The following is a 19,564-nucleotide window of genomic DNA, read 5'->3' as shown; positions in this document are numbered from 1 at the left end:
TGGAATTTTATTGTTACATCTTTGGTAACTTAAGAAAGTGGATCTTAATGAATTCTGCTGGGAGTTAGGTTAGATAAAATGGCTTCAAATATTTAAGAATAAAATTTCCCAGAAAGAATGGGAAATTCTATCAGGTAACATCCCAAAGGAGCAAATAGTTCCTACAGAAAGGGAAAATAACAGAAATCTAAAGATGCCAATATGAATGAGCTCAGGCTTGCAAGAAGTACTGAAAACATCAAAGAAAGATTTTCTGGCTACATTAGAAAGAAAGAGAAAATCAAAAAGAACGTGTGCCATTGTGAGGAAAAATATTAAAAATAAAAATATTAAAATGGTAATGGATTATTATGAGAAAGCAGAATTTCTTAACTCTTACTTTGCTCTTCTTGAAATATAGAATTTCTGCATTCCAGAATTGGAGCAATATGTTTCTATCAGATATTAGAAGATCTCACAGAGAAGGACTCACTGTTGACTGAATCATCAAACAAAAAGAGTGCTCATTAATGACCATTTTCATCTTGAAAGAACTTTTGATTGAAGTGCTATAGGGCTCTGTCTTGGATCCTATGCTATTCAATTGTTTTATAAATGACTTGGATGTGAGAGTTTGGGGGACACTTAACAGAGTTTGCAGTTAGGACGAAGCTGAGAGGTAGGGCTAATATAAGATAAAAAATTCAGAAAGATCTAGACAGGCTTGAGCACTGGCTGAAGAGACCATAATAGAATTTAGCAGGGAGAAATGTAAAGTTCTTCATCTGAGTAGGAAAAATATAAGATGTCAATATAAGATAAGGTGAACTGGCTTGGAATAGTGCATGTGAAAAGAATCTGGGTGCCCATGTTAATCAGATAGAATACATAAAAAGTAAATGCCATCCTGAGATACATTAACAGGAGCATAGAATCCATGTCACAGGAATTAAGTGTTCCGGTCTAATCTGCTCTATTCAAACCACATTTGGAATACCATGTGCAGATCTATACATTATAGTTCTAAAAGAGAGAGTGAAAAAATTGAGTTAGAGAAAGGCTATCAAAATGGTAAAATACCTAGAAAGCAAACACTATGAGTAATGGTAAAGAATATGGGTTAACTTTAGCCTGTAGAAATGACAGCAGAAACTAAATATGATAGCAGTGTTCAGATACGTTAAAAGTTATGTAGCATAAGGTGTGGATAATTTCTAGTGCTACAAAGCCAGACCAATAGGTTACAAGGAAGCAGGCTGTGGCTATTCATCAGTGGGAACCTCTAGAGTCCTTACTTAATGATCATAACTGGGACTGGAATTTCTGTTGGTAAGTGCAGTGGTCATTAGGTGGAGCATCATGTGACTGTATCACTAGTGTAATGGTAATCTTGATTGTGGTTGTTAGGCAAGGACCATTCTATCATTAAGTGAAGACCTCACCTTTCTCGTGCCCTGCATGAACTGCCATCTTTGTCGTGCTGTTCCCCACCATCTGGATTCTGTGAGCTCCTTTCAGCAGACAAGGCTCCACCGCTCTGCCATGCTTGCCTCCACTTCAACTCCTTCCCACCTACCTCTCCCTATCTCTGCCCTTTGGTTGCCCTGCACTCTGCTGCTGTCACCTACCCCACCACCCCCAGCTGACCTTCGCCATCTTCTTCCTCCTCGCAGAAGTGTCGTGGAGGTCTCGCGAAGGGCCAGCAGCTGCCTCGGCCAGGTGCACCTCATCAGCAGAAGGAAGAAGATGGTGAAGGTCAGCTGGGGGCAGTGAGGGGTGGTGGGATAAAGGGCAGAATGCAGAGCAGCAGAGAGTAGGGTGGTCAAAAGGGTACAGATGGGAGGAAGATAGGTGGATGGGGAAGTTGAAGCGCATGCGGTTGTAAATGTGGGAGGTCTGCAAAGGACCCAAATTTTTGACCATGTGACCACATGCTGCAATGGCCATTACTCTGAGGACTGGTTGTAACTACCATTTGTTGAGCGCTGTTGTAATTTTGAATGGTTGCAGAATGAATGGTCATCACCCGAGGACTACCTGTATGAGCTTTCAGTCAGGCTGCCAAATGTGGTTCCTTTTTTCTGGAGGTCTTCAGAGGCTAGATGGTCATCTATTTAGAGATGCTTTGCTAGACTGGCCTACACTGAGCAGGGGAATGGATTAAATGATATCTGAGATCCATTCCAAGTTTATTCTGTGATTCTAACTATTGTTATTGGCTTAATTTTCTGAACTGTATTAACTTTGTATCTAGTTGTGTTCATCTTTGTTGAAGCTGAATTACCTGAATTACCATTATCTGATGGTACTGATGAATATTCATTATCTTTTAGAAATCATAGAGAACTTGTGAAATACCATAGGACTGGAAGGCACCAAATATTGTTTGGTTTCTATCAGCAGTTTCTATCTTTTAAAAAAGAGTAATAGTTTCATGTAATGGTTAAAGCATCAGGCTAGGAACTGGGAAATCATGAGTTCCAGCACAAAGCCAACTGGTGTCCTTGGGCCAGTCAATTTGTCTCAGTTCTAGGAAACCACTTTTAGAAAAATCTTGCCAAGAAAGTTACAGGGATTTGTCCAGGCTGCCTGTGAGAATCAGGCATGATCAAATAGAAGAAAAAAGTGAAAGAAAAAAAATTCTTTAGAAAGCAGAATGAGGTGACTGCAAAATAGTCAATCTGATGTCAATACTTAAGAAGATTCGTGGTGACTCATAAATAAATTAATCTGCAAGCATCTGAAAGCAATATGATTACTACTAAGAGGCATTGTCTATTTGTTAGGAATACGTTTTATTAGCTTTGTGCTATATCATTTTTTAAAATGATTAATGAATAATTTTGTTTTTAGCAAAACATTTAACAAAGTATTCCAGGATATTCTGATTATAAACTAGTCTACAAATGTAGGTAGCATGCATGACAACTGAACAGCATATATAGCTACCTCAAAAATTGTACTGAAAAAGTGCTCATTGGTAATTCTTAATCCAATTGAAGAAAAGTGTATGCTAAGTGATTCACACTACACTTGATCTTAGCCAAAAGTGTTCGGTTCTGATTAGTTTTGTTTTATTTGAATGTTTAATTTTTTGTGTTGGCCCATGGCTGTAATAATAAACATTTGATTTGATTTGCTAAGAGATTCATGCTATATGCTCTGGTGTTAAGTAACTTGAAAAAGTGGAGAGTAAACTTAACAGATTTGCAAATGACACAACACAGCAAATATTCTATAAGACAGAAGTACAATTTAAATTGATCCTGATAAGACAGAGGAATGGTTGAAAATAAGAGATGAAATTTAAGAGACAAATGCAAAGCTCTTCTCTTAGGTAACAAATCAAATGTATTGGCATTGAAGTGAACACCACAGACTAGTAGTATTTATAAAAATTATGATGAATTAATAATTGATTGCCAACTGAATGTAACTAAGAATCGTGTTACTGTGAGAAAGGCAAATACAATATTAGGTTGCATAACTGTTTCCAAATCAAGGGAAGTAATAGTTTCACTTTATCCTGTATTACTCAGATCCTCAGTTTGAGTACTATGATAGTACATGTAGTTCTCAACGTACAACCATTTGTTTAGCAACCATTCTAAGTTCCAACTGCACTGAAAATGTGATTTACAACCAGTCCTCACACTGTCTCAGCATCCTCATATTTCTGTGATCAAAATTTAAGCGCTAGGCAACTCGCGTGTATTTACAGCATTTGCAGCATCCTGGGCTAATGTGATCATGATTGGTGACCTTCCTAGCTAGCTTCTGACAAGCAACATTAACTGGGGAAGCTGCATTTGCTTAATGATTACATGATTCACTTAACAGCTGCAGTGATTTGCTTAACAACCATGACAAAAAGGTTGTAAAATTGGAGCATTACTCATTTTACAACTGCCTTTCTTAGCAACAGAAATTCTAGTCCCAATTGTGCTTATAAGTTGAGGACTACCTATATTGTGCATCATACTTTAAGAAATATTCAGAGACACCGGCATAAATTCAGGAAAGGGAAACAAGATGAAGAAACTTACCCTTTATTTAAAAAAAAATGCTGAATATGTTTAATGTTGAAAAACTGAACACTGTTTAAATTCCTGAAAAACCCCCACACATAAGTAATTCAAGTTATGTTCTCTCTTATTCTAAGCACAGAAAAAGAAATAATAGACTTAGATAGAATCGCATATTCTGAATGAAATTTGGGGTGAGTGGGTAGGAATCCTTATATGAAACGAAGCTTTATGGTGAAGCAAGTTACTCAGAAAAGTGGGTTTCCTTTCACTGGATATATTTAAGCAGAGACTAGAATAGTCATCTTCTTTGATTTTTTAACTGAAATTTCTGATCTGATAGGGGTTGGATTTGCAAACACATTTTTTTTAACCATACCCATTATTTTGTTTAATATAAAGGTTTTGGAGAGTAATTGGTAGAATTCCTAGTAATGTTGTCCAACTACAAAATATCTACATTAGTTTCTTCGCTACAAATTAAAAAAAAAAACAAGGAGAAAGGGGAGCTGGAAGAAAAAAGTACAGAATGATGATGATGCACATTTTTCCTCTGGTAACTGAAGGTTAAATGGGTAGCAAGGAAAATGCCTTAAACAAGATTGGTATATTGATTAAAATGCTGATTTAACAGCTCGTTTTTTCCCCTTGGAAACCTGGAAAAGATAAACCAGCTGCTATCTAAGAGTGCTGAATGTCCACTGAGAGTACACTATCTATCATCACAATATGGTGATGAGAGGTGTTTTATGTTTGTGTTAATTTCCCCCACTAAATCAGTAATTATTGCAATCCTGTCCCTGCTGTTTACCCTGCAGCTGTTTTTCCATTTGTCGAGAGAGAGGGTGTTCTCTGAGGATCGCACACGCTTCTATGGTGCAGAAATTGTGTCTGCTTTGGACTATCTGCATTCTGGAAAGATTGTATATCGTGATCTCAAGGTAAAAAAAAAGTAATCAAAATGTTGTTTTTGAAGAGACTACTGGGAGAAACAAAGTAATTATGAAAGTTATGCTATTTTGAGAAAAGTAACTAGAAAATTGTGGTCTAGATAGAAGTTCATCAAAATGCTTATTATTCAATTTTATATTGTGAATTGTATAACTTGGCATTTGTTTAAATAATTCATAAGAAAGATTCAGTTTAGTGATGTGAATAAAGGAATGTGTTAATTCTGTTGCTTCTTTTCATCGAACACATGAAATCATGTATATAGTATTTATATATCATATATAAATACTACAGTTATAATTAAACTCCATAAATGAAAAAGGGACTTTAGTTTTTAAATGTTCTAAGAGAATGTTCAATGCTAACCTATCTCAGTAAATACAGAGGAGCCCTTTTGCCTAGGTTCATTTTGAATATTCAGTTAGTTCGCCATGATTGGAAGGGTTATTTTTCCTCGTTGGAACTGGCTTTGACACATTGAGGATTCTTTTGTTTTTACTTTAAACTTGGGTAAATCAAACTTAAGTGTTGATGTTTGGTTAGAAGTTCATATTCATTTTAAATACAATGTTTCATATTTCCCCACTGTGGTTTCATATTTTGAGAAGCATGTCAGTACCTAAATAATTCAAAAAAATTGGCATATTTGATTAAAGTAAGGACTATGAAGGGCTTCTTCGACAGGAAAATGGACTAGATATGAATCATTAAAGAGAATAATTACATAAGATGGATTTACTGTTTGCAGATGTTCTTTCCAGTTGTATATTTATCCTCAACAGCCCAGAACCTAACCATGTTAGCAATCCTGTTACTTGTAATACCTACTGCTACTTCATTTTCATGTAGATTTTGACCTATAAGCATTCGGTTAGTGACCATTCCATGTTTTAACGGTGCTGATCGAATGGTTACTGCTGGTCCTCTGAATTCCAGCCATTTTAGCACCCCTTGGTTACTTGATTGCAATCTGGATACTTAGCAACCTGTTCGCACTTATGAGTGGTTGCCAAATGTCCTGTGATCATGATCACCATTTGCAAACTTCCCTACTGTCTTCCCCAAAAAGTTATAGGGAAGCAGGCAAACAAGATTGCAATTCCCTGGGCTAAGTCTTCCCCATCTGTACACCTTCCTCCAGCTCCTATGTGCTTGCACATGCCAGCCACTCGAGTACACCCATGCGCCCGACCCACGACACATCTCGCACATCATGTCTGATCCCTGTAGCATCTCTTATGTACCCTCCCCGACCTGCACTATGCCTCTTATGCTCCCCTCTGCACCATCACCACACCTTACCTCTTTTGTACCCCCTTGCACTTTGTATACCCTCCCTGACCTGCATGGCATCTTCATACCTCATACTCTTACACACCCTCCCCAACTCATGCAGTTCCTCATGCCAATAAAGGAGAATATATGTAGCTCAGAGTTGAAATGAGGGGTCATTGGTTCTCTCTGAGCTTGGTTGTTTTCTTACAGACGTTTCATTACCAAACTAGGTAACCTAATCAGTGCTAGAAAGAAATGAGGTTTACTCTCAGTTTATATTGCAGTAGGCCTATGACAGCATGCCATAATATAAACTGAGAGCAAACCCTACTGCGAGCACCTAGGACCCCTCGTAATGCCTCATGAATTCTGTTGCAAGCCTCCCCAACTGACGTAACCCCCCTGACCCTCTTGTTCCCTACCTCACCCACTTACCTGCCTGCAAGCCTGGGACTTGCAAGTTCCTGCTGGCTTTCCCAATGACTTTGGTCGGGGGAAGTCAGCAGACAGTTGCTTCACCTAATGACTCTGGGATTTAGTTAATGATGGAAACTAGAACTGCAGGAATTGCCGTCACTAAGTGATGGGATTGTGCTTTATGATTGTATCGCTTAGCGACAGAAATCCCAGTGACAATTGCCATCATAAGTCAGAGATTACCTAAGTTCCTATGATACAAAATGTGGGAGCTTTCCCTCACTTAGTAAACTGCTATACTTCTTTGGCAGATGTCCTCACTTTGGTTGTTCTCACTTGGTTGCCATCAAGTACTGATGGCAACTGTACTGCATCCACCAAATGTTCAGCTAGTGATGGCTCATATTTAGGTAACTGCATAATTTCTGCTTTCCGTGCATGCTTCTGGTATACCTAAAACCTCAATCTAAAACCTCAAGCTGCTGTCTTGCTCCAGCTTTTACTGAATTTCCCAAGTTGGTGCCTTATGAGATACTATGCTCACATTACTGTGGTCGCTTTCCTTTTTGGATGATTTTTTTTATTTAAGTTATATTGAGATGTCATTTGGGGGCCAGGTCCACAGAAGAAAAGCATGTAAAATAAAAGTATAGATAATAGTAACGGTTTCATGATATCCCAAACTTTTGAATATTTGCTTTCTTTTGGTATTCTGTCACATGTCAGTGTGTGTGTGTGGGTGCACGCACACGCTTAACTAATTGATAACTTCACAGGACATATTTGTGCAGTTCAGTCTGAGCAGATTAGCTCAGGAAGTGTTACTCTGTTTTAAAACTTTGCATTTTGGGTTATCAAAATCCCTCAACTCTTTACCCAATGCATGGGAGTTGTGGTCATATGTCATTGCCAAAGGAGCTGTTGTTGTTTTATATCAGAGGAGGAGGATAGCATGTTCTGTTGAAAGAATTGAATTGTTACCTGGAGAAGTGACTGGATCCAAAGCATTTAATTTTCTCTCTTCCTCCCCCCTCCCTATTTTTCAACTTGTCACAAACTATCTTGTGTTTTTCCATTTCTGATTAGGATAACTCTCAATATTTTTGTAGTAGTTTAGAACTGACTATAGTCAAAGTCAAACTGTTTTTTATGATATAAAATACTATATAGGGGGGTTGTAGTCATTTTTAATTGGGGGCCTGAAAAGAAATATGTATAAAAGGGTTGAAGCTAGGTCCTCATAAATAGCATATTATTTTTTTCTAGACTGCTCTACTAACTACAGTGGAGGAATTCTTACTACTTAGAAAATTAAGTATTTAGGAGATATTTAAAACAGATTACATATACCAGAAATTAGAGCTTTCATTTCTGGTACTGGTTTTACATAGAAAGTAAAGAAATTAGACAACATTTGTGAATATATAACTGCAGTGAAATAGTATAGTTTGTACCTTTTGTGCATTGCCCAGAACCATGGATGGATAGCTATATGCAGGTAGTTCTTGACTTACAATCGTTCTTTTAACAATGGTTTGAAGTTACAACATGGGAAAAAATGAATGTATAACATATCCTGAAAAATATGATCATTTCATTTTCCCTGTGGTCACATGATGGCAATTCAGGTGCTTGGCAACTGGCTCGCATTTACAATGGTTGCAGTATCATGCAATCATGTTATCACAATTTATGACCTCCTAGCCAACTTCAGACAAGCAAATTCAATTAGGGAAGCTGGATTAACTTAACAACCATATGATTCACTTAATGACCACTGTGATTCATTTAATAGCTGTGTTAAATCAGATCATTGATCTAATGATTCACTTACTGACTGCTTCACTTAGTGATAGAAATTCTGGTCCCAATTGTGGTTGTACAAGGACTATCTGTAAATGGTTTAAATAAATACATAACCAGCCAACCAACCAACCGGGAGTTCTTTCTATTGTGGAAGATTGTCACTGTGAGTAATACTTTCAACACCTTTCTATAAGATACAGTCGATTGACAAGCATAAAAAAGTAGTTCATAACTATTATTTCCTTAGTTTTTCAAGGCTTTTGAGAAAGTATTTTGTGTTTGATATATGAATTTTGTTTGGTATTGAATAGATTTCTTTTATTTTAAATGATGTGAATACAGATCCATTCTTCAGATGCTTGTAATGGTTTTACTTGATGAATTTTAATAAGCTTAAATATTGGCATTACTGAACTTTGGTCACTTGAAACCAGATTGGAATTTGATACTAATTTCTTATCAAAATTATATTCAGACAGCTTTTTGATCAGTGATCAAGTCTCTTTGTACGTTCGGTCTTTGTGTATTCAAAGCTTTAGAGGTTAAAGATTTGAAAAAGAGGAGTAGGGATCAGACTATTAAAGTGTGTTTTAAATATGGTTGTGATAACAAGGAAAGTGCAAAAAAAATCAAAAATACTTCTTAAAAAATCCTCTAAAAACAAACAAAGCAATCTCCCAGAATGTTTTTGTTGTTCCAGGCTTAATCAAAACAAAATCTTAGAATGATTTTCATGAGGAAGTAGGAAGAATGATGCCATTTTCTCTCTTCATTCTTCCTTTCAGCTACTGCCTGTTGAGAGGAACCTCTACCTTCCTGACCCTTACTTTCCTAATGTCCTCCCTTCCCTTCTTCCCTTAGCTGCTGCCATTGACATCTGTGGGTTTTTATTGGTCTTATTCCTTCCATTCCAAGAACTACCCAATATTTCTGTGGTTTAGTCAATATCTGGAATAAAACAACAGTTTCATTTCGGTGCAGAACAAAACTTCTTGAATATTTGTGTTCATGTATTGCAACTATTCCGTGTATGAAATATTATATGCACTAAAATGTTTTGCACATTTCTACTACTACTAATAGTTAATTTCTTCATATCAAGACAGAAATTGAAAAAGTATATTGAAATATTATTCAGTAGAGATGTCATAGAAACATATCCCTACTTACAAGAAGGTGGCTTGCATATTTTGGTACTTATAAGATACTCCCTGTAGTACAGGTAGTCCCAACTTACAATAGTTCATTTAGTGAGCTTACAGTGGCACTGAAAAAAGTGACTTACGACTGCTTTCACACTTACGACTGTTGCAGCATCTCCATGGTAATGAGATCAAAATTCAGTTGCTTGGCAACTCATATTTATGATGGTTGCCATGTCCTGGGATCATGTGATCCCTTTTGTGACCTTCCAACAAGCAATGTCAGTGGGGAAGCCAGATTCACTTAACAACCGTGCGACTAACTTAACAATTGCAGTGATTCACTTAACAACTGTGGTAAGAAACATCATCAAATGGAGTAAAACTCACTTAACAAATGTTTCATTTGGCAACAGAAGTTTTGGGCTCAATTGTGGACATACGTTGAGGACTACCTGTACTAGAAAGTAAAGTTACAATAGCACTCTAGTCCTTGCCAAGTTGAAAGGCTACAGGAACTGATGGAATACCCACAGAAATATGGCAAGCAACGGAAGAAGAATCAGTAAAGAGTCTAACCAAGCTTTGCTAGAAAAATCTTGAGAATAACACAGTGACCAACAGATTGGAAAACATCAATTTGCATACTGAAATAAGGAGATTTAATAGAGTATGCGAACTATTGTACAATATCCTTAATTTCACAAGCTACCAAAATAAAGCTTATAATCATCCAATGCAGATTAGAGCCCTACATAGGAAAAGAGTACCAGATATTCATGCTAGCTTTAGAAAAGAAATAAGGAACAAGAGACATTATTGCTGATGAAATGAGAAAGCCAAAAAATAGCCCAAGGAATTCACTATATGCTTCATTCATTATATAAAGGCTTAAGATTGTTGCTCATGTCAAGGTGTAATTTCGGCTTAGCAAAATAGGAATCTTAAAAAAAAACTTTGTCCTAATGAGAAACTTATTATATACAGCCAGGAAACTACAATATGGACAGCACATGATGAAACCCTCCTTCTGCAAAATCCAGACTGATATTTGTCCTTTTGAGGTCAGGCAGATTTTCCTAGGCTATTTAGACAATTTTACTTTTGTTCCCTGTGTGTGTGTGTGTAGATGGAAATGGTCTCTGGAAATAAAATAATGTATTGCAGGTTTCCTCACATTGGCGGATCCAACAGTTTTTTTTTAAAAGACTTATTTTCTTGTAATAGAAACAAACTGGAGCATTTCCACTTACCGTCGTTCTTGATTCCTTTTTCCTCACTGGGTCCACTGACTATTTCTGCCATTCCCTTGTGCTGCCTGAAAAAAACTTACTAACTTTTTAGTAAGTTCCTCTCCATCTTTTCTTCTTCTGCATTCTTATCTCTACTACTCTCATGAGGAGTAATTAGAATCTACAGCTGGTTCAAAAGGCCCACATGATAACAGGTCAAGCATGCTTAAACAAATGCAGGTAGTACTTGACTTATGACCACAACTGAGCCAGAATTTCTGTTATAAGTCGTTGTGGTCATTAAGCAGGTCACCATGTGACCTGACTGAATTTTACAACTATTTTTACAATGGTCATTAAGAAAGTCACCATGGTAATTGAGTAAATCTGATATATGCAATGGGTGTTTTTTTACCATTTTCTATACCAGTTAGTTAGTTCTAAGTCTGTGAATTCTACATCTATGGTGTTCATATTTCTTTCCAATGAACGTACTGCTTTCATCACATTCCTTTTGTGAGTTTAATATATCTATTAAATGGCTAGATGCATGTGAATATTTTCCACAACCATTATCATTTCATCACACTTTTTAAAAAAGCTTTCAAATAAGTATTGTATTTTGCCAAAGTCTTTTTTCAAATGTCAGACACATTTGTTTGTCTGTATCCTGATACATTGTTTCTCTGTGTAACTTGGCAATGATAGATAAAAGAACACAGTAATCCAGAATGAAAAAATAACTTAAAAGGCATCCTGAGAGTGGGAAAAAAAACTAAAAACCCAGGGAAGATATTTTCTATACATTTCAATCCAAAATTTAAAAAAGAATAAAAAAAAAATAACTTCCAAACATTTTACAAATTGGTAAAATACAAAATCCTGTAGTGAGAGTCCAAAATAGATGTAAAGTCAAATGGAAATACTTTCATTACCCCAGAACATGGCATGTTTTCCTTGTGAAAAAGCAAAAGTTATTCAGAAAAACAACATAAATCAAAGAGAAGAAAAAGAACAGATAAAATCCAGCAGGGGGATAAAATAAATCAGCATTCAACCAACTGGTCAACTTTTAAAGATAAAAAGCAAAATAAAACAAAGCTTCAAAAAGTGGAGTTTAAACCCAGGCATGCTTAAGAAAATGAGCTGTCGAGAGGAAAGATGACTTTGTGACTGCTCCCAGAGGGAACTCTTCTCTCCAGACTCCCCTTCTCAGGAGGGTCCACAGCCTCTGAAAGCCGTTTTGGGTCATTCTTAAGTGTTCCCATTCAAATCCATGGAGCAGCTTTACCAAAGAATCAGCTTTGGCAGCAAAATTGGTAGATCATTGGCAGGAAAAAGAAAAATTCTTAATGTTCAGCAGTCATCTTAGGGAGGAGTCTCTTCTGTGTCATTTAATATATACTATTTTCAATACTCCAAGCTATGTAAATAGCACTAGCACTAGCAATAATACTTATATACTGCTTCACAGTGCTTTACAGCACTCTCTAAATGGTTTACAGCAGTGGTTCTCAACCTGTGGGTCGGGACCCCATTTGGGGTCGATCGACCATTTCATGGGGGTCGCCAAGCAACCTGTCCGCCATTTTTTTGTCCGCCATTTTTTTTGACCGCCATTTTCCCCCCTTTTCCGGCAGGTGCCTTACCTCCCTTGGGCTGGGCCAGCTGGTGGTCGGCCTGCTCTGTCTCTGCCGCTTGCCAACTACGCCTCGGCCAGCGCAGGGGGCGGAACCATGCATGCGCGGCTCTCCCGGGCAGGGAAAGTCCTCGACTTACGACCGGTTGGGTAGTCCTCGACTTACGACCGGTTTAGTCCTCGACTTACGACCGGTTGGGGTCGCGGCATTAAAAAGGTTGAGAACCACTGGTTTACAGAGTCAGCAAATCCCCTCCTCCCAACAAGCTAGGTCCTCATTTTACCAACCTTGGAAAGATGGAAGTCTGAGTCAACCTTGAACCAGTCAAGATACTGGCAATGGGCAGAGTCAGTCTGCAATATTGCATTCTAATGATTGCGCCACCATGACATTAGAATGTCAACAATCTTTAATTATATAAATATTAATGTATTGAAATTGAAATGATGTAGTGTATCAAGATTTATAATAATTCAAATGAAAGAAAAAAGGGAAAAATCTTTATTTTAATACTTGACTATTGTACAAGTGCTTCTAATGTCAGTGTAGTATATCACGTTCTTCATGCAGCTAAGGTTATTATTACCATACTGAACAGAACAGAATAACAGAGTTGGAAGGGACCTTGGAGATCTTTTAGTCCAACATCATGCTCAGGCACCCTGTCCTATACCATTTCAGATAAATGGTTGTCCAATCTCTTCTTAAAAACTTCCAGTGTTGGAGCATTCACAACTTCTGGAAGCAAGTTGTTCCACTGATTAATTGTTCTAACCATCAGGAAATTTCTCCTTAGTTCTAGGTTGCTTCTCTCCTTGATTAGCAATCAGTCACCTTGATTAGTGATTGATATGATGAAGAAATTTCCATTGATGATTTAGCAAGGGGAGCAATTGCTAAAATATGAGTTATAGCATCTTGATTCAAATCCCATGATTTATGTAATTGTATCAGAAATCACTAATCATAAGTATATAATGGTGTTTGCATCATGATATACCGCATATGTGATAGAATTTTTCAGTCTTCATGACTTGCTGCAAACACCTTTAGTTTCTACATAATTACAGAATAATGAACTTTGGCCACAGTATATGAAGACATTAAACTGAGTTCTCTTTCCTGGCAGCTTTAGAATTCCAATTGCCCACAGTATAGAATTTGGCTCATTAAAACAAGAAGCTAATTACATTATCATTTCACTTTTTCTGTACAGTGTATGAACTGTTTTATATAATTCTGGTGGTTGCTCTTTCATATTTAAGAAGATAGAATACTACTACATAGAGTAGTGCTGCAGTTCCCTCTAAGGTTAAATGGTTGTGTGTTTAACAGTGAAGCAAGGTGCATGGATATGCATATCAAGATACATATGAGCCACTTTTTAAATGATCGGATGTAATACCCTCATGTTCAGCAGCACCTCTTTTGTAGGATTTGGCAAGTCCTGGTAATCATGCTATAAAAATATAAATAGCAGTTATATAAATGAAGTAAGTAAATATGAAATTAGATATAAAGAAACGTAATTATTAGATATGCTGGTATTTTGTTTTTCTTAGAATAATAATATTCTATAATTAGAATTAGAATAATATTAGAAGAGAAAAAGCCATTATTGGTTCTTCAGAAAGAGTAAACGAGGGTATATTAAAATGGAAACAGCACACTGGGTTAAAGGAGTAAAGATACGTAAATAAATCTGTAATTTCAATCAGTTCAAGTGACCTTTAAGCTAGTTTTAAAGGAAAAAAAACATTAAAATATCAGATTTGTCATTATCCATTACTTTTACTTATAGCAAAATTGTAACAGAATTATTACATGGCAGGTGGGGTTTTTTTTTGTCTTTAATTGAGTGTTTTTTATGTGTCTTTGTAAAATACAGTTAGAAAATCTAATGCTGGATAAAGATGGACACATAAAAATTACAGATTTTGGACTTTGCAAAGAAGGAATCACAGATGCAGCTACTATGAAAACATTTTGTGGTACTCCAGAATATTTGGCTCCAGAGGTATGTCAGCACTTTATATTCTAAACTCTTACATTTTCTTTAATCATAAAATGCTTTGGAATGGTAATCTTCATATTTTAATACTTGCAGATACTATTACAAAGGGTACTGTATTTATTATAGTTTTTAATTTATAATTTCTGTAGTGGAATCTGTCTGCCATATAAATTATAAATTCTCTCTTCCCCCTTTCTCTTTCTCCCTTTCTCCCTCTTCACCCTTCCCCGTCCCTCCTTTCCCCTTTTCTCTCAAAGGAATCTTCTCTTTTTTTTTCTTTCTCTTGTAAAGCATTTATCTTTTCACACAGAGAAAACTAAATGTTAAGTTAGTTCACAAAATTTCTTAAATTAGATGAAAGAAAATAAGGAGATGAGAATTTTATTTCCAAGTGAAGTTTGGAGGAAATTCAAGGAATGTTGCTGATATAACTGCATGAAAAGAGTTGTAGCTTAATCTGAACAATTTGTCACCTAAGATAACAGTGAAAATATTTTTGCCAAGTTTTCATTAATGTTTATTTAAAGGTCATCTTTAGAGTATATTTGTCTCTTAAAATCAAAATGATTTTGAAAGGAAGATTTTTATTATGATCTTTGTCTGCGTCTTGTGATTGAACCAGGAAACCTGTGACCTACTCTGGATGGGTACATGAATATCCATTATTCTTTGTGAATTCTTCTGCAGATGAGGATTTTTATGGGGAACTACTTAGTAAGACAGATGGGCAATGAGGTTCCTGTTGGCAGAGCTTCATTGAGAGTTTGGCAATAAATCTCACTCTAGAAAATAAAACCTGCTCTTAGGAGCTAGCGGAAGAGAGTCAAACTCAAGTTCTCATAGATAAGTTGTTTTACTGAAGAAAAAAGAAGCCTTTATATTGAAAATCAGCTGCTTCAGTATAATTAAGCTTTCTACTATTTAATAGTTCCAGGATTTAAATTTTATGTGTCTTTCTTCTTTCCTTATGTGGCAATGCATTTATAGTTATTTTTTTCTTGACCTAAGATGTGGAGGAGACCTCTGTTGTGTTTTAATAACACTTTTGTCTGATTTCAAGCTCTTTCTAGCCTTAGCAGCTTCTTTCCTTATATCTGTACTCCTTCTTAATTTTGTTTTACCTGCAGAATTATCAGCAGCCTAGGGAACATTATCCATCTTTTTGAAACACTTAGTCTGTGATTAGATTTCCATAGCTTTAAACTTCCCCAACTTACTTCATGCAGTTCTACATGATGTTTTGGATGATTAGTCCCCATTTTTAAAAATGATACAAATGATACTTTTGAACCAGTGACCTCTAGAATTCCATTTTGTAAATATGTCAGGTGTGATAGTAATGTTCCACCTACTCCTTGTATTTGAGAAAAAGACACTTCAACATTTATGAAGCAGGTAGTATGATAGAACAGATCATCATCTTTTAGAGGGTTGTGATAGGACAAGGCATTCCAGGTATCTACCTGTATCTTGGGGTTGCATTCTAACTTCAGTATCATTTGTTATAGACTTCCTCTTTCTGTAGCCCAGCTCTTGATCTTGTTTCAATGCCAGTTTCTTAATGATACCTGCTAATGACCTTAACTTAAGATGCATATTGGCTTCTGGACACTCTGGGGAGTACTGATCCCTCCCCAGAACTCTAAAAAGACCAAGACTATGAGATGATTAAATAAGCAGCATGTTCTGAAACACGGTGGAAAAAAATGGAATGAACAAAATAAGCTATCTGATAGGCCTTATCCAGGTCTAATAGTGCCTGTTAGAATTTTGGGAGCTATATTGTTGCTTCCTTCATTTTGAAACTGTTCTGTTCTTCTAGAAGTGGTATCCAAAGTGGAAATTAGGGAGGCACCCCCTCTAGTCCATGGAATTATAAATACTTAATCTCATCCCTTTTGTAAATGATGGGATTGCCATTGTAAAACTCCTTTGGACTAATGCATAGCATATTCCCCTCTTCTTCCTAGTGGAAGCTTAAGAGGTACACTGGATTCCTGATTTTAGTGATAGCCATCCTGGTCTTCAGACTACCACTATCATAACTCAGACTACTGTCTCTTCCCATCTTGGAGCCAGAATATATCCTTGGTTCATGAGAACCTGCGTTTTGGTCACTGCCCATCTCATTTCTGCCCACCTTCAATTATAAGCTGGAACTATTTATATAACAGTTTTGTCTTAGCAAATGAGGTGCTTTAATGCCTGAAGCTGACAAGGCAGGTATAAGCAGTTGCCTGTCTAGCAATGGCCATTAAATAAAGTTACCACAGTTGTCAAGGTTCCAAATGACTTACTATTTTCCATTAATTGAGGAGGATGGAAGGAAGATGCATCGAATTTAAACCTTTGTGAATATATATAAATGTCTGATATCTTTGTATAGCAGTGGGCAGTCAACCATACGGGTGAAGTTTCATTCTTATCGGCAGTAAAGATTCTGTTCTAGTCATGTTTGTGAATCTTTTGTCAAATCAAGCCAAGAGGTTGAGCTAAGATCTCAGTCTTTGTAAATTAGTGATTTATTTTTGTGCTTTGGTGTGAAGCCTGATAAAAAAAAAGAGAAACTCGGTGGCTCACAGTTCAAAGACTTTCAGCCTACAAGAGCTGCCTGCTGAACCATTTAATGCTTGAGGCTATCAGTCCAGCACTACATCTTTGGATATATTTTCTTACCTTTCTCAATCCCTAATCAATTATATATTCCATCTACGGAGAACAGGTCATATATGGAAGAATTACTCCAGATGGTAACTGCTCTTGGCCTTGAAGCACACTAATATCAGCAACCAAATCAATAGATGACTCAAATTATTCATGTAGCTACCTGAACAACAATGATACTTCAGCCTTTACTACAGCCTTTGCTACTACTGCTTAAAATAACCATGGATGCATGACGAAAGTCAGATTAACTACTCCTCCCCCAAAAGTTAAAATGTATAAAAGAATTGATGCTATTGTTTTTCAAATTCATCATCTAGCTCTGTAAGCAGTTCAGGGCATATCTTGCACTCTAAGTCATTTGGTGCCAGTAAACAAAAACAGAAAACTAGGTATCTCCATAGCCTTGCTTATTTGACATTTTACTTCTATTTGTATTTTGTGATTTTTCTCAATTCTTTCTCTACTATTCTGCTGTCTACAGGTATTGCAATCTCCACCATCCAGACTTTTTTGTCTGTCTTATCAACAATTTTGAAGTCTGGGGTGTTATGTGGCAGATGCTTATCTGTTTGAATTCTAAAGTCCCAGAGCTTTTTAGCATCTTCAGTTTCTATTACTTTGTCTCTTTGGGGCCCCACTAGTTCTTGCTTGCAGGCAAATGGTATTTCTTGCAGATATTCCAATATTCTATTATTGCTACTTTGTCATGCTGTTCTTTATAGTCAGTCTATGCAATTTTCTTGCAGAGTGAGTCTCCTTGAAAAATTTCTCTCTTTGTTATTAACGTCTCCCAGTCTACCACCATTAATTATTTGTAATAGTTGTTGGATCCACTTTTAGCAAAACCATCTTCAGTTCACCATTTCTTCCCTAGAGGTTTCCCCAGTTGAACTATTTTATTTCTTCTTGCATGTCAAAATTAGTAATAATTTTGGGATTTGGGATTTTCTAATGAATCTTCATTGCTGAGCTAGGCAATTATAGAATTTATCTCCTATTAGAGGACTCTGTGAGCACTATGGAAAAAATTAACCTTATTTACACTGAAAGCATAGTAAACTATTGTGCTGTTTTCTTGCAGTGACTGCATTTCTGTAGCATTATTCAAAATAAAATGTTGCTCACATAAAGATACAACAACACTTGAAGTGTTAAGTACATTTTTGGCATTTCAGCTTCATTATGTCCAGTCCTCAAATGCATGAACACATAATCATATGAATATTAGTTATTTTTCACATGCTTATGTGATCACACAAAAAGTACATGCTAAAAAGAAACAGATGGTGACAGATGGGAAAGGTTGAATAAGGTGGTTTTGGAATCCTAGAAAATGTACTTTTGTAATAGTATAAAAATAAAACTTATTTGAATGCCAAGTAAGAATATAGAGAACAATTGATTGGTAATTGTTTTCATATAATGGTAATTTTGATTAAATGACTTTCACTGTCAATATTCTATCTTATTTACAGTATATTAAAGCCTGATATAAAAGAATGGGCTTATATGCGAACATTCTTGAAAGTAAGAACTCATTACTTAGTAACATTTGGCTTTGGAGTTTATTTTTGTATCACTGTTCCATAAAATAATATTTAGCTGGATAGGGGGAGCCTCTCAGAAAGTAAATAATTTTTATTTTTCAGTTTTCCTGAAGTACAGTTTTTATAATACTTCAAAGCTAGATTTAAAATTGCTACTCAGTTTTATATTTAACTATGTGCCTAAAACTATTCATGTTCTCTTAGTAATCTCATTAAATTTCTGAAACAGCTTCTGTCCATTATGTAAAGTTTGTTTTGCATAATTGGAAAGGGCCATTTAGGCCATCAAGTCCAGTCTCCTGCTCAGTATAGGACTCTAAATTAAACATGTCTGACAGATGGCTGCCAGCCTCTACTTGAGCACAACCAGTGAAAGGAGTTCACCTCCTCCCTTGATTTTGTTTTTAAATAGTAGTCTTTGATGTTCCAATCCCAGTTTATTTGAAAATGCACAACTATTGAAAAGACAGTCCATCAGGGCTGTATAATGTAGTCAGTGATCAATCAGAGAATTTTTTTTTTAAACATGGATAAAATAAAAGACATCCCTAATTAATAACATGAAGTATTTTGACGATAATGTTTTATTAAAGTAAAAAAGGATGGATAGATAGAAAGAAACATATTCTGTACCTTCTCCCCAAGAATATTTTGATGGGTCAGTTTCATTAGAGTCCTGATGGGGCAGTGGGTAAAAATATAGGATTGCAGGCAAACTCTGCTCACAGCCTGGAGTTTGATCATGACGGGGCTAAAAGGTTGACTCAGCCTTCTATCCTTCCAGGCTGGTAAAATGAGGATCCAGATTGTTGGGGGCAATATGCAAATAATGCTTCAACGTTGTAAACCTCCCAGAGAGTGTTATAAAG

General features: G+C 36.3%; 1 protein-coding gene across 1 annotated transcript in view; it reads left to right on the top strand.

Annotated features, from left to right (window-relative positions):
* Positions 1–19,564, top strand: part of AKT3 (AKT serine/threonine kinase 3) — a 63,401-nt gene that overhangs the window by 25,064 nt on the left and 18,773 nt on the right. Inside the window, exons 6-7 of the mRNA XM_015822124.1 lie at positions 4,823–4,945; positions 14,356–14,484. Coding sequence (XP_015677610.1) covers positions 4,823–4,945; positions 14,356–14,484 — 252 coding nt within the window. The remainder of the gene's footprint in view (positions 1–4,822; positions 4,946–14,355; positions 14,485–19,564) is intronic.

The sequence above is a fragment of the Protobothrops mucrosquamatus genome, unplaced genomic scaffold (assembly GCF_001527695.2).
Source record: "Protobothrops mucrosquamatus isolate PMUCROS unplaced genomic scaffold, P.Mucros_1.0 scaffold1470, whole genome shotgun sequence".
Lineage (NCBI taxonomy): Eukaryota > Metazoa > Chordata > Lepidosauria > Squamata > Viperidae > Protobothrops > Protobothrops mucrosquamatus.
This window is presented reverse-complemented; position numbering and strand designations above follow the sequence as displayed.